Genomic DNA, 19,801 nt, shown 5'->3' with positions numbered 1-19,801 from the left:
GGGCCCTTCCTCCTCCTCCAGAGGCTGTTCTGCGGCCCGGCCCCTCCGGGGCACTGAAAAGGCAGGAGGGGTGTCCGCGGGGCGGGGCGAGCTACCTGTTGGCCAGCGAGATCACCCTGTTGGTGGCGTCGGCCTCTTGTTGGCACTTGATCTTCTCCGCTGTTGCCTTTTCAAAGGCCGACGTGAGGTTGCTCAGGTTGGCGTTGAGTTCCTGGGAAAACACGGAGAGGCCAAGAAATGGGGCGGCGCGGGGCGTCCCAGCTCCCACAGGACCGAGCGCGGCGGGGTCTCGGGTGGGCGATCGGTCCCTGCGGCCGCCTGGGCTCCTCGCGCTGCTGAGTCATTCATGGGGCGGCCGCGCCAGCCCTGCTCTGCGGCCCCGACCTGCGGCACTGGTGCCCTCCTCCGTGCGGCGGCCGGACTTACCGCAATCTTGTTTTTGATCCGCGAGAGCTTCTCCTGCGCCTCTGCCAGCTCCGCGTTCGCCTCCTCCAGGGCCTGCCTCTTGGGGGCCACGTCACAGTAGACCTCGTAGAAGCGGACGATGTTGATGCACCAGGAGCACAGGCCCGCGGCCGCCGTGGACTTGGAGCGGATGAACTCGGGGTCGAAGGTTGGGTTGCCTTGGTAAGGTCTGCAGAGGGAAGAGTGGGCACTGGCGGGCTCCGCAGGCCGCAGGCCTCCCTGGCGTCTCCCCCTCCAGCCTTCGGCGCGGCCTTGGCCGTCATCACAAGCAGTTACAAGGGGAGCATAGTGAATTGGGGTTTTTTTGGGGGGTATCTTCAAGATGAAGAAAAGAATGAAACCCAGAATTCTTGCCCCAGAAGTGGAATTTGGGGTGTGAGGGGAATGTGTTCTGGACGAAGGAGGGAAACCAGCGTTCCTTGTCCTCTCTGTTCCCGGAGCTTCCTATAGCTGGTCCAGTTTTCATTCTCCAAAAACTCCACCCGTAAGCAAGAAAACTGGGGTTCGGAGGGACTCAGCAACGTGCCCCGAGGACACCGGACAGGGGCCGCGGGTAAGCGCTGTCCCAGGAGCTTCCCAAATGGGAGCTCCTGGAGCCTGCTCGGCCTCGGCACGTGTCATCACCCCATGTCGCTCTGGGGCAACAGTCCCAGAGAGGCTGACATCTCTCCTAACATGACCCAGCTGGGGGGGGGGCAGTGCTGGCATGCACTCGGAGCCCACGCCCCAGAGACCCGCACCCCCTCCACGGCGCCACCTCCGCCCCCCGGGGACGCCACGGCCCCAGCATGCCGAGGAAAAATGCCCGGAGATGCATTTTAGATCCTTCTGGAAGCCAGTATTTTAAAAATGACAACGTCATTAAGCATAACGAACTGCACTATCTGCAGAAAGAATTTCGAACGGCTGATTCCAGGTAATGATTGATAACTGGTCTGAATTCGGGTTGGGAGCACAGCCCATCATTCCTCCCTCTGGTTTACTTCGCACTTTGTTTAGGTCGATAATAAAAGGGTTTGCCTCTTTCAGCGCACGTCAGACACGGGGGCGGGAGGTGGTGTCCAGGAGCCGGGAATCCTCCACTGTGTGGGCGGAGCCACGGACGCTCCGGTCCATCTGCCACGGGATTGCCTGACAGTCCCAAGTCGGGCTGCTGACGTAGCAGGAGAATGTCGTTCTCGTCGCCCGGGTCAGCTAGACGGCGGGCCCGACGTCGCTGTGTACACACGGTACCGCTTCAACTGCGCGGAGACCAACCCCAGCAAGGAGCCCCTCGGCGGGAGGCCCCGGGGCATTTGTCCGGTCTTGTCCCACACCCGCCCCGCAGCCACACTGCCCACCCGCGAAGAAACCACGCCTGACGTAGCCTGAGCTAGTGCACGCCCACAGCACACACGTGTGCACGTGTATGCATGTACAGAATGTGTATGTAGCGTGCACGTGTATGCATGTACAGAACGTGTGCACACGCGTGTGTATGTAGCATGCACGTGTATGCATGTACAGAACGTGTGTGCATGTGTGTATGTAGCGTGCACGTGTATGCATGTACAGAATGTGTGTGCGTGTGTGTAGCGTGCACGTGTATGCGTGTACAGAACGTGTGTGCACACGTGTATGCATGTAGTGTGCACGTGTATGCATGTACAGAATGTGTGTACCTGTGTGTGGTGTGTGCACGCATGCGTATGCATGTGCAGAGCGTGTGTGCATGTGTGTGTATGTCAAGTGTGTGTGCGTGGGTGCGTGTGCATCGTGTTTGCACGTGTGCACAACGGCTCGGGGGGCCCTGGTGGCCTGTCTCGTGGTGCTGTGGGCCCGCAGCTCCCACCGTCCTGCGGGCCGCCTGCGGGGTTGCTAGACCCTCCGTGTGCTGTGTGGGGAAGGGGCTGCCCGCCTGCCCTGATCCTTCAGGTGGGGGAGGCCGAGGGCGATGAGGCGCCCGGGGGAGCTGGGACCACGCTTCACCTGGACACCTGGCCTCCGGTGCGGCCAGATCTCCCCAGGCCGCTGCCTCCCGCTGTCTCTGGGGTCCCACTTGCTCCCCCGCCCGCCCTGGAGAGCGCAGGCTGCCCTTGGGAACGGGCCGCCGGCTGGGGTGGGCCAGAGAGGACCCGGCGACCACGCAGCGCTGGGATATCCTGAGCTCCCGGCAGAGCAAGAAGCCAGCTAAAGCCCGTGGCGCGGCCCAGCCCGGACTCACTTAAATGCTTTCAGGCAGGCCTCGGGGATGTGCTCCTTGTCAAACTTTTTCAAGGAGTCTAGGAAGGTGTCCACTTTGCCCATCATGATTTTTGCAGCTTTCCAGCTCTTGTCCTTGGGGATCTTGCCCCCGGGCGCAGTCAGGATCATGACGGCGGCCGTGACGTTGACCACGGCGTCCGGGGGGGACCCGAAGGACTTCAGCTCTGTAAGGTTGTTCTGCAAATGACAGACAGGAAGCAGCTGAGAGGGAACGTAGCCCTGCGTGTGGGACCCAGAGGCCCCGTGGCGACCCCGGGAAGCTGCTGAGAGCCTGCGGCCACCTGTGCTGACTCCACGGCTTTTTCCTCCCCTGGGGCTGGTCCCGTTTCTTTCCTTTCCTGCGCTCACCTTATTCAGAGTGTCGAGAGCTTCCTGCGCGGCCAGGAGGGCGGGCTCTGCCTTGGCCAGGTCCGTTTCACAAGCCTTTTGTTTCTCTGTGACATTCTGGAAGGCAGCCACACGGGAAGGATCAACTGTGCGGGGGGCTGTGTGCAAGTGTGTGTGCGTGTGTACGGGGAGCCCTGGGCAGCAGCAAGGGAGCACGGACAGGCATGAGGAGGGTGGTCTTCCCCCCCGATGCCCACGCACAGAGGCGCGTCTCCCGTGGCGTGTCCCCCATGGCGGCAGCACCGCTGTGCTCCCCTTCATGCCCGCGTGGTCCCCGCCCACCGCCTGGAGCCCACCTTTCTCCTCCCTGCCCCTCTGCCCCTGCCACCCAACACTCAGGTTGGAAGAAGCCGTGCTGGGGTCGCAGACTTGGGACCCTGGAACAGGAACTGGTCCTTCTATGGGCCCCAGCTTCCGGGACTGGAGGGAGAACCTGGGGCCACGTGGACCCCATGCTGCTGGCTCTGAGGCCTTACGGTCTCTTGGTGCCATTGTGTCATCTGTCCACAGTGGGGCACTTCGGAGGTAGAGCTCGCCCTCCCCTAAGAAAGGGAGCGCATCTCCACGCACGCACGCGTCCCCTCCTTGGGGCAGGAAGAACCTCTGAGCCCCTGGATGCCCAAGCACAGAGACCAGCAGCAACTTGGTAGCGATCGATGAGGAAGAGCCTCGTGCCGAAGAAGGCAGCAGGGGCTGGGGGCTTTGCCGGGCTCGCAGGAGGGAGGACAGAAGGGACAGGGTCTCTGCAAAGCACAGTGTACTCTAAGGACAGTGTGGGGCACAACCGCAGGAATGGGCACAGAAGGTGTGGACGTGGCCAGTCCTGGAGCCCCCCTCCACACCCACCCCCTGAGGGGGCCTCTTCTGGATGCAGGGGTCGGAGGGGGACGGGCACCGGACGTGGACAGCCACGTGTGGCATCAGAAGTCAGGTCACAGTTTGGGGTGCGGATGGGGGTCTCGGCTCAGATCCTGACTCTGCCGCTGGCTAACTGCTGACCACGCTGGGCCTCTGAGGGTTGTGGGTGTGCTGGTTATAAGGAGGAAAGGAGGGGAGCCCCTGCTGCTCGCCTGGCCCGCGTCCTCCTCCAGCACCTGGTGGCAGCCGTCGGACCCCTTGTCCTAGAAGCCACTTGCTACCGTGCAGCTGCCTCTCAAGAGAGAGCAGACCATTTCTGGAATTCTCTTCGTTCAGACACGCACACAGCGCGCGACCGGGGGCATCGAAGGCATTCAGGGAGGGGTGAGGAGAAAGCCCTTCTGGCGGGCGCCCCTGCCCCCCGGGGGCCAGTGACAGCACCCCCAGGGACTCCAGGGGCAGCACGTCTGAGGACCAGAGCTCTGGTCCGAGGCGGGTTCTCCAACCTTAGTGTGCTTGTGGGTCGTGGGCATCTTGTTAAAATGCAGACCTGAGAACCTGCATTTCTCACCAGCTCCTGGCAGTGCCGCCACCGTGGCCTGGGCACTGCGCTCTGAGGAGCCCGGCTCTGGGACGGACATTTCTCTAAAACAGCCCTCCTCTGAGCCTGGGCCTTGTGTGTGGAAGCGGAGGGTCCCGCAGGTTTTGCGTGGGGCTGGAGCGGTACTGAGCGCTCGGGGGAGGCCTGGCCCAGCAGAGCCGTGAGCGGCGGCGCTCGGGAGCCGTGCTTGTCTGCCCACCTCGTTGATGATCTCCACCTTGGCCTCTTCCTCGTCGGCGATGGCTTTCTCTTTGCTGACCTTCTCGGTTTCCACGCCCACCACGTGGATCAGCTTGTCCGCATTCTCATTTTTCTGTTTGAGTTCGGCCTCCTGAATTGCCAGTGTGGCTTTTAAATTATCCACCTGGGGGAGGAGACACGAAGAGATGGCCAACGTGCACCCCGGCCACCACGCACGGGCTGGGGGGGCAGCGCCGAAAGCTTGGGGACGGGGCCAGGCCACCCTTGTCGTGCTGCCCGTGGTCGTGCCAGGCGGGAGCTCGGGGAAGGAGTGGGTGGTAGGGTCGCTATGCCGCCCCATTCTTGATGGTTTCTCCCACAAGGACACCCCTCAGTCGCCGTAACAGGACCATGTCTGGGGGGATTCATCTGGGGGAACAGAATCAGCCTGCTTGGCTGGGCTCCTCCCCGTTTCTTTGTGCGTGAGCTGTCTGGGTGGGAGCAGTCCTGCTTGGCCCCTCCAAACTCTGTCTTCCTGGGACACCCCCTACCATCCTTCCCCTCCACGCTCCCACGGGGTGGCCTTGATCCTTGCCACACTGCCTGTGGTGGGGGCGAGCTGGCCTGGCTCTGGTTCAGTGGGCTTGGTATCCTTGGGGGCAGAGGCAGGGCGGCCCCAGCTGTGCGGGGCCATGACTCGGCAGGGAAGAGGGGGCTGTTTTCCGGGCTCCTTTGGAGACACCAAGAGTGGGCAGTGAGGGTGATGGGGTCGGGGCTCCAGTAGGGAGGGCTCTTAAAGCCAGTCAGAAAACTGGATGGCAAAAGCCTTTCCATCTGGGCACCACAGCGAGCAAGGCGTCTGGGAATGGCCACGTGGTCATGGACACACTTGCCCGATGCACAAATCCCACCGGACTTGGGCCCCCACGTAAAGCACAACACAATGACATCAGCATTGCCAAAGCATGTTGAACCCATTTTTTTATAGTAAAACCCACACGTTCTCTGTGGTTTGAGAATGGAAGTTTCTCCAAGGTGGGAGTCCTGTTTCTCTTACTTGGGGGAAGGTTCTGGAACCTGCCGGCAGAGCCCCTGCCTTCCCTACCTGGGACGCCGTGCTCTGCAGCTTCATCAAGCCGTTCTCCAGCCTCTTGATCTTGGCCACCAGCTCCATCCTCTTCTTGGCCAACAGGTTCTGGTAAAGTTTGATCTGCTCCAGGAAGGTTTTCGGTGTGGTATAGTTGTAACGCCTCTCCGTGGCCAAGTACAATTTGGACATCTCGTTGACCGTTGTGTGCACATAGGACATGAAGAGGCTGATGGAGGCCTTGACTTCTGGCTGCAAAGGCGAGATGGCCATTAGTTCCCCGTTTCCTGGCAGGAGGGAGCGACCCCACTCCCGCCAGGGGGAGGAGGCTGCTGGCCACGGCGATTCAGCAAGCTGGGGTTTCCCTTCCTCACCGGGACCCCGGCTGAAGCACGTGCCCTCTCTCAGCCTTGGCCGTTCAGCCTGCTTGAGGCTCAAGACAGCAGTGCCTGGGGAGGCTGTCCTGGGCACTGATGACATTGCTTCGCCACGAGCTTGGCTGAGCACCGGGGACAGGGCACCGCGTTATTCCTGTGATTCTCTCTCCCCGACTCACCCGCTCGCATCCCTGGGAAAGCGCAGGGCCTCACGGCATTTTGAGTAACCCGGCGATCCAGCAACCATTTACTGTGTTTCCTACGCTGGGTCCTGGGGTTTAGCAGCTCCCTTCCCACACTAGGGTCACGGCCACCACCATCTGGGCCGCCCCTCCTGCCTGAGGGCTCTACCCCGGGAACTGTCCAAGGGATAGCCACTGTCGTTCGAGTTGGGTTGGGAATGTGTTCATCCGTTGCACGCTTCCTCTCGGGCACCTACTCTGTGGCCCTGCCTGCTGCCAGCAGTGGGGCCATTCCCCGATCTTAGGAGGCTGCTATCTTGGGGGCTGGACACCCACATCTGTGCCCCCCGGTGAAACGTGGGAGCTGCAGTGTTCCTGGGAGGGGCCCGTCCCACCTCTAAGACTAGGGGGAAACGTTAACTTCAGGCTTGTTTTATCCCAGTTCGTAACCGAACGTGTGTTCACAAGAAGTAAAACGTGATAACCAAGAGTGATTTACTACAGGGCTGCTCATCCCTCCCATTGCCTGGGTCAGAGTTTAATGACCATTTCGAGGCCGGCAATTAGCTCAGACAGTGAACGTGGGCACCATCTCTTGATGCAAGAAACCCCCAGTACCCATCATACTGGTCGTGGCCTGTAACAGGGGCAGGTCGAGGGTGAGGGAGCGGCTCTGGGCGGAGCCGTGCCGGAGCCCGGGACAGGAGCAAGCGCGGTGCTCCCATCGGCCCCGATCAGGGACTATGTTTCCGCGTCTCTCAGTCTGTTGGCACATTGGCATCAAACCTCCTGACCCGGCCCTTCGGGGCAGCGGCTGCAGGGGTGGGGCACTCCCAGCTGGTTGAAATGGGTGTCCCCTGGCCACAAAACCAACAGCCAGCCCCTTGTCTTTGTTTATAATTTTGTTCACTGTGAATTATTTAGCATTAATTGTGATTTTTAAAAGTATTGCATTAAGACATCACTGGTCTTGATTACTGAGGTCACTCCTCCCCCCCCCCCCTTAAATTCTGCATCAGGGCCAGTCCTCACCCGGCTCACCCTTGTCCGGGCCCTGGAGGCAGAGGGTGTGGGGTCGCTCTGTCGCAGGCGGCAGGCCCTCCCCTCCCGGCTCCGCGAGCACCAATGACTCACCTGAATGCCCTCGGTTTCCTCGAGGAAGCGCGCGCTCACGGACACTAGGGCGTCTTCTGGCCACTCGTGGAACCAATTGATGGCTGTGCAGTTGACGACGGCAGGGAATTTCCTTGCCCGCACGCGCAGGATGGAGCCCACGGGAGAGAAACACAGGATCACCTGGAGGCGGGACGCAGAGTTGCTGCTCATGGGGACGGTGGTGCTGAGGGCCCAGCTCACTGGGCAGACAGCTCGTTTGGGAGGAAAGCTCCCTGTCGTCTGTCTCCATGTGTCTGCGGAGTGCAGCCCTCGTTCTGGGTTTCCACCACAACTGAGGAACGTCCCGCTGACTTCACGCCTCTCGAAAGAGGTGGGGGAGTGCAGAGTGCGCCCCAAGTCTTCTGACATGGGCCCCGAAGAGGGGGAAGAGAAAGGCCGGGTAAAGGACAGCGTGGGGAGTGGGGCCCGAGGACAGAGAGGGGTACAATCCCTTCAGCAGGGCCGGTTCCCAGGGACATGGGGCCTCTTTCCTCCAGGCCCCCAAGCTGGGGACTCATCCCCAGACAGCCTGGGACTCCCTGGGACCCCACTGCAGACGGTGCCGTGCACAGGCCCTGGCGGCCCTTTTGCCGCATCGGGAATAGCCTCAGCCGGGCGGGCCCCTCCTCGTTCTGCAGCCCCTTCTTCCCGGGTATGGCGGGGGGCCACTGGCAGCGCCTGTTCCACGGAAGAAGGGCCGAGCCGGGCACTGGGGGAGGAGCCACACAGGGAGCACCCATCAGGGCCTCCTTCGGCCCCCAGTCCATACCCAGGGGTGGGACTCTGTAACCCAGACAGGGGAGACGAAGAGGGGACCTGTCTTATTCACATGGAGCAGGGGCAATGGTAGCCAAAAGGTTCTAGAAGAACTATGGGGGGTGGACCCTCCCAGGGCGCAGCACCACGGTGGGGGGCAGCTGCCCCCACCGGACGCTGAGGAGAAGAGAGGGCTCCAAAGCACCCTCAGTCCGGTAGGGTAGGTCAGCCCCGTTTCCCTACGAAGGAGCGCTGGAGGTCGAGGCGCAGTTACTCATCTGTTTAAACTCGTGTGTGGGGCGTGTGTGTCTAAAACACTTCAGTTGGCTCGTGTCCCTTGGGCAGCCCCATCCTCTCCTGACGTCCTTCCACATGCGGACGGGCAGCAGCCCCCCTCTCAGCCCAGAGGAAGGACGCGAGCCCCGCGCTGGGCCCGGGGTGCTCCCCGGACGCCGTGAAGGCGGGAGCTCCTACCTTCAGCTGCCTGCGTACTTTCTCAATGAAGAATTTCCAGCACGCCTCCCGAGTGTCGGTCATGCCAAGGGACTTCACTTGTGGTCGCATGGAGGAGATGATGTTCTCCACCTCGTCGTCCATGAACAGCCCCGGGATCTCGCCCGAGGCCAGCAGGTCATTGATCAGCACCAGAAACTGCTCCTCGGCCACCTGGGAGTCCGTCATCAGGAACACCGACGGGACGTTCTTCACTGCTGACTTTACGCACTGCGCGCTCAGGTCAACCTGGACCCAGGGAGGACAGGCTCAGAGTCTGACAGCCCTCAGCTCCGCAACGCACGTGCAGGGTCGGTAGAAGGGGGTCCGGAACCTCGGGCTCACTGCAGCCCACGTGTCCGTCAACAGACAAACGGACAGACGGAATTCGGTCTCTCCATAGGCTGAATTATTATTCAGGCTTACACGGGAAGGACATCCTGACTCTCGCTATAGCATGGCTGGGGCTGGAGGACGGGGTGCCGAGTGACCTCAGCTAGTCCCCAACGACAGATGCTGTAGGAGTCCACTCGGGTGAGGTCTCTGGAGCAGCCAGAGTCACAGAGACGGAACCGGGGGGGGGGGGGGCAGCTAGCGTGGGAAGAGGAAAGGGCTCTGGAGACCGGGGGTGGTGGTGGTGGTTATGAAACACTGTGAACGTACGTAGCGCCACTGCCCTGCACGGTTACAACGGTAACTTTTGTGTTAGGGCTGTTTTACTACCAAGCAAAGAAAAAGGAAAAAAACCACAAAACCTAAAAGAGGCCTCGAATACACACACCACGGGCTCGTGTCTGGACCTGGTCCGGGGTGAGCAATCCCTACACGAGCGAGGCCTGTCCCGTCCCTGGTAGAATTTAAAGAAACAGCCCCGCGGAATAGCGGTGTGCTCGTGCTGGAAGAACACGTGAAGGGGAACAGCAAAAAGGACAAAAAGCACGGCACATGGCAAGTATGGATAGCTGCTATCCTCCAAGAATGCGCCAGTGCACGCACGCCGACGCAGGTGAGTGTGCAGAACGTCTGGGGCAGCCGTCCAAGGAGTCACATGCGTGTGCGGGGCTGGAGGATTGCTCTCTGTCACGTCTCACTTTTCCGTAAGCCCCATGGGCCTTTGAAATTGCTTCTAGGTACCCCGAGCGGCTCAGTGCCGTTTGGCCCATCTCCCTGGCGTCACCGAAGTCCCTTAGCGAGAGGCGACTGCGGTGGAAAGCAAGCCTCAGCTTCTGTATTTTTGGCAGGTCAAGAGAACAAAGGCGAGGGGAAGCCTGAGCTTGGAAGAGCAGGGCCACGGATGGGGTTCGAGCAGCGGTGCAGGCCGGCGGGGCCTCAGGGCTGAGAAGGAAGGTTCTCCTTGTCTGCAGTCCCACTGAGTCCGTGGTTGGAGGCGTACAATGCCAGGGTCCGCGGTGCGTCTCAAGCCGGAGTCCCTACTGCGCGTGGGGCCCGCCGTCCTCCCAACCCCGCGGTGGAGGGCAGTGTGACTGCAAATCAGAAGTCGGCTTCTGGCAGGTCTGCAGGATGCTGCCGGGGGCGCCCCCCGCCTGCAGCTCGAGCTGCTGGACAGAAAAGCTGCCAAGTCCAGATTTCGAGTCTGGTCAGACTGGCTGAGGTGTGTGAAGCTAATTGTACAGTTGTCTAGGTCAGAGTGGAAGTTTCTGGAAAGACTGAAGGCCGTGAAGGCCTAGGAACAGGGATAAGAGGCTCCACTTGGGAAAAGGGCCTGTCCTTCAGTCCCGGCTGCTCCTCCTCCTGCGAAGTCTGTGTGAGGCCCCTTCCCTTTGCCACCCGCACGCGCTCTTCTGCTCTCCTTGCGGGCTTGGGCCCCCCAGGAAAGCCCACAGCGCCCTTGCAGCACCTCTGTCCCGCCTGGCCTCGGGCCGGCCCCACCGTCTCGAAGCTCAACCCTCTCTGGCCTTCAGTGCCAAGCCGGCCCTCGGCGGCCCTCAATCCGCCCGCCCAGCGGCGCTGCCCTCCCTCGGCCCTGTTTGTTTCCTTGCCCACCCCTGTATTCCCACCTTCCTAGGCTGCTGGGCCTGTCCTGGGGTCTCCTCCTCCCACCTCCCAGCACTTCCCAACCCCCCAACATGTCGTTCCTTTCCCCCAGCTTCCTCAGACACCCACGTATGCGGAGCGGCATTCATGATGTGGGTTCCTCCTGGCACTTGTGACTTGGCTGCCCTCGGCCCCCAGCCCAGTCTGTCCCGTCCTCATTTCCTGCCCGGGGTGGGGGGGGCACCACTGTGCTGGTCCCTGCTGTGGATGTGGGCGTCACCGTCAGCTCCGAAAGCTCAGCTCCAGTGGGTCCCTCCCCCACTTGCTCTTGAGAAGGACGTGGTCGATGACCACCGGCATCCAGGTGCATCTTGGGATCGGCAGTGAGGGAGGGGGGCACATGCCCCCATCTCTGGCTGGGAGGTCCCCAGAGCTGCTTATCAGACCATGGGCTGGTCCGGGGAGTGCAGGGTGTGGGGCCCCAGCCAAACCTTGCTTCCATACACTCCCTCCTGTGCAGGCAGAGCCCTCGGGGCCACCCCTACCCTCAGGCCTCTCCTGCCCCCCTCACTTCACTGTCTGGTCCCAGCCTTCGTGGGGTCACTGGCTTTTTCCACACCTCCCTACCGGTCACCGTGTGCCACTCACTGTGGTCCTCAAACCACCCTCCTCTTGCTTCTGGGATGCTCCCAGGTCTTGGTCCTCTGCACTCAAACATTTGACGGCATTTCATTGGGGACCAAGTCCAGGATTTTCCACGCGGCTCACAGGGTCTCTCGGGGGCCGTTCCTGACCCCTTTCCTGACGCCTCTCTAAGGGCGCCCACAGCTTCTGCCGCGGACTATGTAACAAGCTCACACCACTAACAGCACCGTGCAAGGCCCGCCAGCCCACTTTGTCTCCTCCCTTCCTTCTGAACCCACAGCAGCTGCTGGGTCGTGACAGGGACGGGTTAGCGCAAGCCGGCTCGGCGTGGGTCCTGAGAGGACAGGCCTGAGCGTGGTGGCAGCCGACGCCTGTGGGTAGAATAACACCGCTCAGACTCAACACCCACCACTGGCCCTCAAGTGAGGAACCGGCGACAAAACCCGCACAGGGACAGAGCAAAGGACAGGATGCAGTTTAACAATAACCCAATATGGTTCAGTTGATAGGCTAGAAACTTTCTAGCAGAGGAAACCCCGTGAGATGATACCGCTCAGATGCGAGGGTCCTAGCTGACCGTGAGCGCACTCGAGAAATCAGTGTGAGCCAACCTGATCGGCTAAGCCGAGAGCCGATCTGGGGCAGGAGGCAGCGTCGGGGAGAACCACGCAGGGAGAGGTTTCCCTTAAGGCGGGGACTTAAAAAAACACATTGGCTGGTCCTCTGATAGGAAGAGCAGAACCCGCCGGGGGCAATGACAGCCAGAGGCCAGATGCTGATCCAGAGGCTGCGGTCCCCGGCTCAGCTCACCTGGCGTTGCTGGCAGGACACCGTCCCCATTGTCCTTCCCGGGCCTCTGCCAGCAGACTGCCTCCTCCTGCAGAGTGTCCAGGGCCCTGTGCCCTGGCAGGGCCCCAGGTCACCCCCCGAAAGCTGCCCACCGGCAGCTGCTGTGGGGCCCCGTGCCGGGGGAGAGGGTCCCGCCCGGTCTGGCACCGTCCCGGCCAGAAGCAGCAGCCCCGGCACCAAGGCAAAGGAGATGTGCCCGTGTAATGCGGTCGAATCAATCTCAGTTCCCATCGGAAGTGCTACGATGGTTTGTTCTGGGCTAATCACGTTTGACGAGCACACAGTTCCCTGACAGAGCAAATTTTCGGGAAAAAGAAATCAATAAAAAGCCTCGGCGGCATATCTTGGGGATGGGAGACCTGTTTACGCTAATGTTTATTTAATTAATTCAAAAAGCAGCCTTCCCGAATCCAAGTTTGTCGTTAGATACCCAGTAACAGCCCTGAATTATTTAATCTGGCGAACGGGGAACGACGCAGCACAGCCCCGTGACCGGGCGCAAGAACCAGGGCCTTTGCCCTTGTCTGTGCTGACTCGACAGACTCTAGCCAGCGGGCACAGACACCCCCACGCCCTCTCGCCTCTGCCGCCTGGGTGTGGGCACTGGCCAAAACGTGTCCTGACCCTTACTTTGTACGATGAGGACGCCGTGGTGACATTCACTGTGTGCGGGACGTGCGGGTGGTCAGAGTTTTCTCCACCCCACCCCACCCCTCCCCAGGGGCGGCCTGTCAGGAACGCCACGTCTCACCTTGAGGTCAGGGATCCCGTAGCCCTTCTTGAGGGTGATCTGGAACACGTCCAGCGCGCTGATGTAGGCGGCCAGGCGCGAGAGGCTCTGCTTGCCGCTGCCGCCCACGCCCACCAGCAGCGCGTTCCCTCGGGGCAGCTCCAGGATGCGGTTGATCCGGCAGATGTGAGCCACCGCGTCTTCAAACAGCACCTGTGAGGCCAGCACCTGGGCTCAGCGCCTTCCGAGGCACAGACTCCCCTCTCAGAGCAGGCGGTGCTGGGAGTCGGGCAGCCCCAGAACGCCACTAAGGTGTTCCCAAAGACGGGAAGGGAGACCCGTGTCCTGGCCCCTGCCCGTGCTGTCAGCTCGAACACCGCTCACCAAGTTCATGACCGCGTTGACTTCGTTGTAGCTGTCCAGGACGTCTGCGAGGAGCTTGTTCAGATGAGCCACGTTGGTTACTGGGAGGTATTTGGGTTCACCGATCCCGTGAGAAAAGTGGCAGAAGAGATTTGGTTTGGCAAATAGGAGCTCATCACCAAGGTCCTAGAAATAAGAGGTAAGGCACGTCTGTTGTTGGCCACCATGGGCACGCAGGTCATTAGTGGTAGCCCTGGCACCTTGCCACAGTGGGCCACGATGCCACGCCAAGTCTTCATAGGCCTGACCACTGCTGCCAGGGCTCTGCTGCCAGAAACCCCTGGTAGGATGGTCCCATCCCCATCACATCAGGAGAAAGAAATGAATCTCCCAAGAAAGCCCAGAACCTACGAGCAGAGCACACTGACAGGCCTTTCTCCACCCCAAATGGATGGATGGAGGTTGTCACATCCTGACCTACTGAGGTGGCAATCCCTTCTCCCTCAGATGTGCACTCATGTGACAGAGTCATTTCCTGGGACCCAGTGTGGTCCTTCCCATCCTCACGTGAGGGACCTTCCAAGTGGGCTGGCCTTATCATTGGCCCCAGATACTCTGCCCTCTTGGAGCCTCTCTGAGCTCATCAGAGAGACTTGGGCGCTTGACTTACATCAAAGAATTTCTTGGTGGAAGCGATGGTGACCCTGCGCAATGTTTCCTGGTCTTTCTCGTCAACCATTTTGTCTCCATACACTCTCTCAGCCTCGTGCAGCCAGAGGCGGACTAGGTCAAGCGGTGTTCTCAGGATCTCCCCTGTGGAGAATAAGAGTCCCTGCCCCAGACCCAGGTGGTCAGCATCTTTAGCTGTGCCATGAAGGCCAGTCAAGTGCTGTTCACAGATGAAGCAAGAGCGTGGTCATTTGTCCAGACAGTGATCTGTCAAGCCAGGGAAGCCACCAATGGCCAAGGCCATGCAAATCCTGGAGGTTGGCAGGTGTGTCATGGTGAGTGATGTGGGAAGGAGTTCTCATAAGACAGAGCCAAGGGCTTCGTTCTCTAAGGGGTGGATAGTGGAGAAGGGACAAGAGAGTGTGACCATGGCGGGGAGCCAGACCATCGGAGGCCACAGAGCAATGGGTTCCAAGCTGGGCTCTATAGCAAGTCTGCCTGTGTCCAGTCCTGGCTCAGCCATCTACGGACCAAGTGCCTGGACACGTTCAGTAGGCTCTTACTGGGGGTCTCTCCGGGGCTCTGGGATCACAGTGACAAGATAGCCCCTGCCTTCATGGAGTCCACATTCTAGTGGGAGATGAAACCAGGCAAAGGTAATTATGCATTGTGATGTGGGCTATGAATGACATAAACTGGGGCAATGAGATAGCACAGGGATGAGAAGGGGCCTCTAGAGGGCATGACATCTGAGGTGAGCATGCCTTAACCTCCTGGAGTCTTAGATTCCCCTCTGTAACGTGGGGTATAGGAGCATGTTACATGTCTTTTGGATGAGAAAATGGGGGTATAAGTGGCCAAACCTGGTGCCTGGCTCAGACTAAACAGCCAATAAATAAGAGAAACATCACTGCTGTTGTCACCATCACCATCACTGTCATCACCATCACCGTCATCACCATCACTGTCACCGTCATCATCACCATCATTGGCTTCACTATCATCATCACCATCGTTACCATCATTGTCATCATCATCACCACCATCATCACTATCGCAGTCATCATCACCGTCACCACCATCATCACCATCACCACCATCATCACCATCACCACCATCATCACTATCGCAGTCATCACCACCATCACCACCATCACCACCATCATCACCACCACCGCCATCATCACCATCACCACCATCACCACCATCATCACTATCGCAGTCATCATCACCATCACCACCATCATCACCATCACCACCATCATCACTATCGCAGTCATCACCACCATCATCACCATCATCACTATCGCAGTCATCACCACCATCACCACCATCATCACTATCGCAGTCATCACCGTCACCACCATCACCACCATCACCACAATCATCACCATCATCACCACCACCATCATCATCACCATCGTTACCATCATTGTCATCATCACCACCACTGCCATCATCACCATCACCACCATCATCACCATCACCACCATCATCACTATCACAGTCATCATCACCATCACTGTCGTCAGTCCACACATCACTCTGCCTTCCCTCCTGAAAGCAGCAGAGGAGGAGAGCACCTGTGGATCAGGGACATGGCGATAACAGGGCTAGAAGAGCAGTACCTGGAAAATATTGGAGAGATCCCTGAGGTTGAAGACATAGTGAAATTTAATGGCCGTGGGAAGGAATGTTGCAGTGACTTTCTGATGCAGGGCTATTACAGGAAAGAGAAACATCGATTCTTAGGTGCTCTTAATGGCCTCAGGAAGTGCAGAGCTTACGGTATAGTTTCTAAAGCAGATGGACTATGAAATAGTGACAGTTTAAGTCAGAAATCTGCGCAGCTGACAAGGGGGGAGGTTTGCTGCTGTACTGACATGTAAATCATTTCTGTACACTGAATTTCCTGCCCCCTGCCTTCCCCTCAAGCAGTCGGATTTCAGAATATCTCCTGCTGAAACACAGCATCAGTTAAAAATATTGATTTGGAAGTATAAATAAAATATTTACCAGGGGAAACTATGAAGGAGCCATCAGCCCCACAAAGCAGTCGGCTGTGCCGCTGGGGCGGGGGGGCAGCTTACCCAGGGCCGAGGCCACCAGCTGGCTGCTCACCCTCTGCACCGCCGTGGGCACCGAGCGGAAGGCCAGGTGCTGGGCCAGGATGGTGCTGTAGATGGTGGGGAGGGCCTCCTGGCCCGGGAAGCTCACGGCAAACACACAGAAGTGGCGCTGCCCGGAAGAGCCACAAAGCCCCATCAGGCGGCCTGCGGGGACCAGCCCGGGACCTCCCCGCTTCTGGGGCCGCAGACTCTGCCCGCAGCCCTTAGAGTCCCTTGGGCATGGTCGGAACGGACAGTTGTCCTCCCCGTGCCTCATGTGTGGTAAAACCCCATCAAATGTCCACCGTATCCGAAACCGCCGCATCTACACTTGACGCTCTCCAGCAAAGTTCTGGCAGAGGCGAGAGGGTGTCAGGGCACAGGCCTGGTTTTCTAGTCTAGGTCTCCATCTGCTGAGACACTGCGGAGGGGAGGTCCTGCCTGGGGGGGGGTGCAGATGTAATCCAGGATATCCCGTTGACTCTGAGTTTCAGATACACAGCAAGTCATTGTTTTCAGCAGAGTGTGTCCCAAATATCGCACAGGACGTGCTTACACTAGGCAAGTGTGTGTGGTTGATCGGAAATTCAGATTTGACTGGACGCCTGTATTTGCATTTGCTAACTCGGGCAGCCCTGTGGGGTCCGAGGGAGGGCTGGCTCGCGTCTGCTGCCCCAGCAAATTCCCTGACACATGCATGCTGCAAGGTGAGGGAATTCTCCAGAGAAGGTCGGCCCGCAGCCCTGACAAATCAATGCTTTCATTTTCTTGTGCCAAAGTGAGCCTCCAGCCCACAGTGGCTGGTTTGATCTCTGCCTACCTGGAGTCTGGGATCGATGGTGAAGGATCCAGAAGTGGGGTTCATGCAGGCCACGTACTGGCAGTTATGGATGTCCTTCAACGTCAGCTTCTGCCTGTCATACCTGTGCGAGGGAGATGGGCACGACGTCGTGCCACCGGCCTGGAGCAGCCGTCCCTGGGCCCCACAGTCCACCCCCAGTCATTTCTTGCATGTGGAGATAAAAAAACTTCGATAAATATTGCTTATAGGTGAAGCAGTCAATTTTGCTTCATGTTCTCAAGAAAAATTTTGAAACGGGAGGCATCGGAGGGGCTCAGGGTGCAGACGTGAGCTCGTATGCCAGCTCTGCCCTGCAGCGGTGCAGGGTCCCCCGGGAAGACGGCCAGGCCCGGGCCCCGGGGTCACAATGAGGACCAACGGAGCAACGGAGCTAACACGCCGAGACACACTTAGAGGGGCTCCTGACGCACGGCCAGTGCTCAGTGGATGTCTGCCCGTTACCCTTAAAAACCACGCGTCATCATGACCCTCACGCAGACTGAGTATTTCCTTGGTGACACTTGCAGGGACTCACATGCGTTTAAAGGTCACATAGCATTTTTGCTGCGCTTCTCACCTGTTGGGGTTTTCCCCCATTATGCGTTTTCTTCCGCTGGGAGCTGTAGCCTGTTCTTGTCGCCTCATAGGAATTCCCTACACACTCTGCATACCAATCCACTGTCTGTTTCAGACACTGCAAGTCCTCGTCCCCATTCCGCTGACCCCGTGTTATGTTTGCGCGAGCGGGGGGCCTTAGGCGGCTGGGCTGTCCCGAGTCTCGCAGGACATGCTTCTCGAGGGGGGCCATCCCACGCCGCTTTCAGCGCCTGCTTAGCGCCGGCCCCAGGGCCTGGCTCTGTCACATCCCCCAGGGAGCGATCCCTGACACCCCGTCCCCACATTACCCACCCCTGCTTCACTGCTGACCTTCCTGTCTTCCTACTGCCCATGAGCTCAGTGTGGTGGGGCAGGGACAGGGCAAGTGATGGACGCAGGTGGGCTTGGCCCTTGTGAACCCCTCTGTGCCTCTAGTTCTTGGAAGCGAGGGGTGGGCTTCATGCCTCCACGGTCTGATTTCCGACGGGAGTTCTTAGGATCTTTTGGTCTCAAAACCCCCAGGTTTGGCCTGGGCCACTGGCCAGGTCATTGCAGGACCCTTGTGTCAAGACACACTTCAGTTAACTGCACTGAATGTTCTTCTGATCTTTGAGAAACTGCAGCCGTAAACACGCCACCCACGGGAGGAGGCTTCTCGGGCCAGCACGGGTCTTGAGGTCTGGCTGCAGCTGCCCTTAGCGCCCTCTCCCTCTGGCTCTCACACTCCAGCCCCATTGGGTCCTCCTTGTGACCTGCTCCCTCCCCCCACAGGCCCTTTGCATGTGGCACTTGCTCTGCCCGGAATGCTCTCCCTCCAAAGGCTGTCTCATGGCCAGTCTGACTGTGCCTCGAGCTTTCAGCTGCAGCGTGGCCTCCCCCGGCCTGTCTCTGTCCCAGCTGGGGGACTGCTCTGGGACTGCACTGCGGGGCTCCCTCAGAGCTCCCCTGCCTGTGCAACTGCACCTCTTTGTCTCCCCTGCCGGAGGGACCCTCGATGGGAGACGGACCTGCCTGTTCTCCCTCCGTGGGTGCCTTCGGCCATGCTTGCCAGCCCGGGGCCTAGCAGACAGATGTGGGGGAGAGCTGATACAGCCTTCCAGCCCTAAGGCCCTACCCCGGTGGTCTGTGTCGTGGTCCTGCATGCTCCCCGCCCCCCTCCGCGCCCACTCACCAGTGCCCGTGGTCCATGTGCTGCCGGATGAGCGTGTGGGGGGCCACCGTCCCGTACTTGTCCACCTCGGGCATGTTCATGTCGTCGATAAAGTAGATGAGCTTCTTGGTGCCTGGGGGGCCGTAGTTCCTCCCAGATTTCTTCTCCAGTGGCTTCTCAAGAACCCCTAGAGAAGGGAGCCTGTTGGCTACCACTGTGCTTGGTACATCCTGCTGGGAGGGGCTGGGCCCAGGGTCCCCGGCACCAGAGGCGGTGGCCAAGGAGCGGCCCTGGAGGGGGCACCGAGGATGGGGGGGCTTTGACTCCATCACCCCCAGGAGCAAAGGAGTGAGCTGTGGGCGTGGAGGGTCCAAGCGAAAGACGGCAGGAACCTTGCAGCTGCACAAGCTTGGGGCCATCTCAGACTGGTTATGGCAGGGGCTCCCGCAGGATCTGCCCAGGAGCTCCTACTCTCATCCCCCCTACTCTGTGGCTAGAGGCCAGTGGAGGGGGTGTGGCAAGTGAAGAGGACCCTGGCCAGTCCCTGGGTCTTCCGTGAAAAGGGGTCATGGAGAATGTGGAGGCCGGGGGACAGCCATGTGGGAGGAACGTCACTGGGGGTGTCCAGGCTGGGCTATAAGGACCTACCCTAGTCCTTGACCCCACCCTGCACCCCTGCTCCTACCCCAGTCCCACTTTGTACCTCAACCTGGCCTTACCCTGCACCCTGGCCCTGGCCTCCCCCTGTACCCCTTCTCCTGGCTCCAGCCCCACCCCCACCCTGTACCCTGGCCTGTCTGCCCTCACCCTGCACCCCAGCCTGCTCTCCACCCTGCACCCCTGCTCCTGGCCCCACCCTGCACCCCAGCCCACTCCTCACGCTGCACCCCTGCTCCTGGCCTCACCCTGTACCCCTTCTCCTGGCCCTAGCCCCACCCTGTACCCTGGCCTGTCTGCCCTCACCCTGCACTCCAGCCTGCTCTCCACCCTGCACCCCTGCTCCTGGCCCCACCCTGCACCCCAGCCCGCTCCTCACGCTGCACCCCTGCTCCTGGCCTCACCCTGCACCC

At 59.9% G+C, this 19,801-nt stretch overlaps 1 protein-coding gene across 1 annotated transcript in view; it reads right to left on the bottom strand.

Moving 5' to 3' along the window:
* DNAH17 (dynein axonemal heavy chain 17) overlaps positions 1 to 19,801 on the bottom strand; it is a 110,757-nt gene that overhangs the window by 21,753 nt on the left and 69,203 nt on the right. Inside the window, exons 49-63 of the mRNA XM_026484009.4 lie at positions 18,753 to 18,918; positions 16,964 to 17,066; positions 16,126 to 16,273; positions 15,664 to 15,755; positions 14,037 to 14,198; positions 13,388 to 13,552; positions 13,025 to 13,216; positions 8,767 to 9,033; positions 7,516 to 7,677; positions 5,841 to 6,074; positions 4,755 to 4,919; positions 3,058 to 3,153; positions 2,669 to 2,886; positions 427 to 634; positions 96 to 211 (exon numbers count right to left, since the gene is read on the bottom strand). Coding sequence (XP_026339794.2) covers positions 96 to 211; positions 427 to 634; positions 2,669 to 2,886; positions 3,058 to 3,153; positions 4,755 to 4,919; positions 5,841 to 6,074; positions 7,516 to 7,677; positions 8,767 to 9,033; positions 13,025 to 13,216; positions 13,388 to 13,552; positions 14,037 to 14,198; positions 15,664 to 15,755; positions 16,126 to 16,273; positions 16,964 to 17,066; positions 18,753 to 18,918 — 2,494 coding nt within the window. The remainder of the gene's footprint in view (positions 1 to 95; positions 212 to 426; positions 635 to 2,668; positions 2,887 to 3,057; positions 3,154 to 4,754; positions 4,920 to 5,840; positions 6,075 to 7,515; positions 7,678 to 8,766; positions 9,034 to 13,024; positions 13,217 to 13,387; positions 13,553 to 14,036; positions 14,199 to 15,663; positions 15,756 to 16,125; positions 16,274 to 16,963; positions 17,067 to 18,752; positions 18,919 to 19,801) is intronic.

This window comes from Ursus arctos, unplaced genomic scaffold, assembly GCF_023065955.2.
Source record: "Ursus arctos isolate Adak ecotype North America unplaced genomic scaffold, UrsArc2.0 scaffold_24, whole genome shotgun sequence".
Taxonomy (NCBI): domain Eukaryota; kingdom Metazoa; phylum Chordata; class Mammalia; order Carnivora; family Ursidae; genus Ursus; species Ursus arctos.
This window is presented reverse-complemented; position numbering and strand designations above follow the sequence as displayed.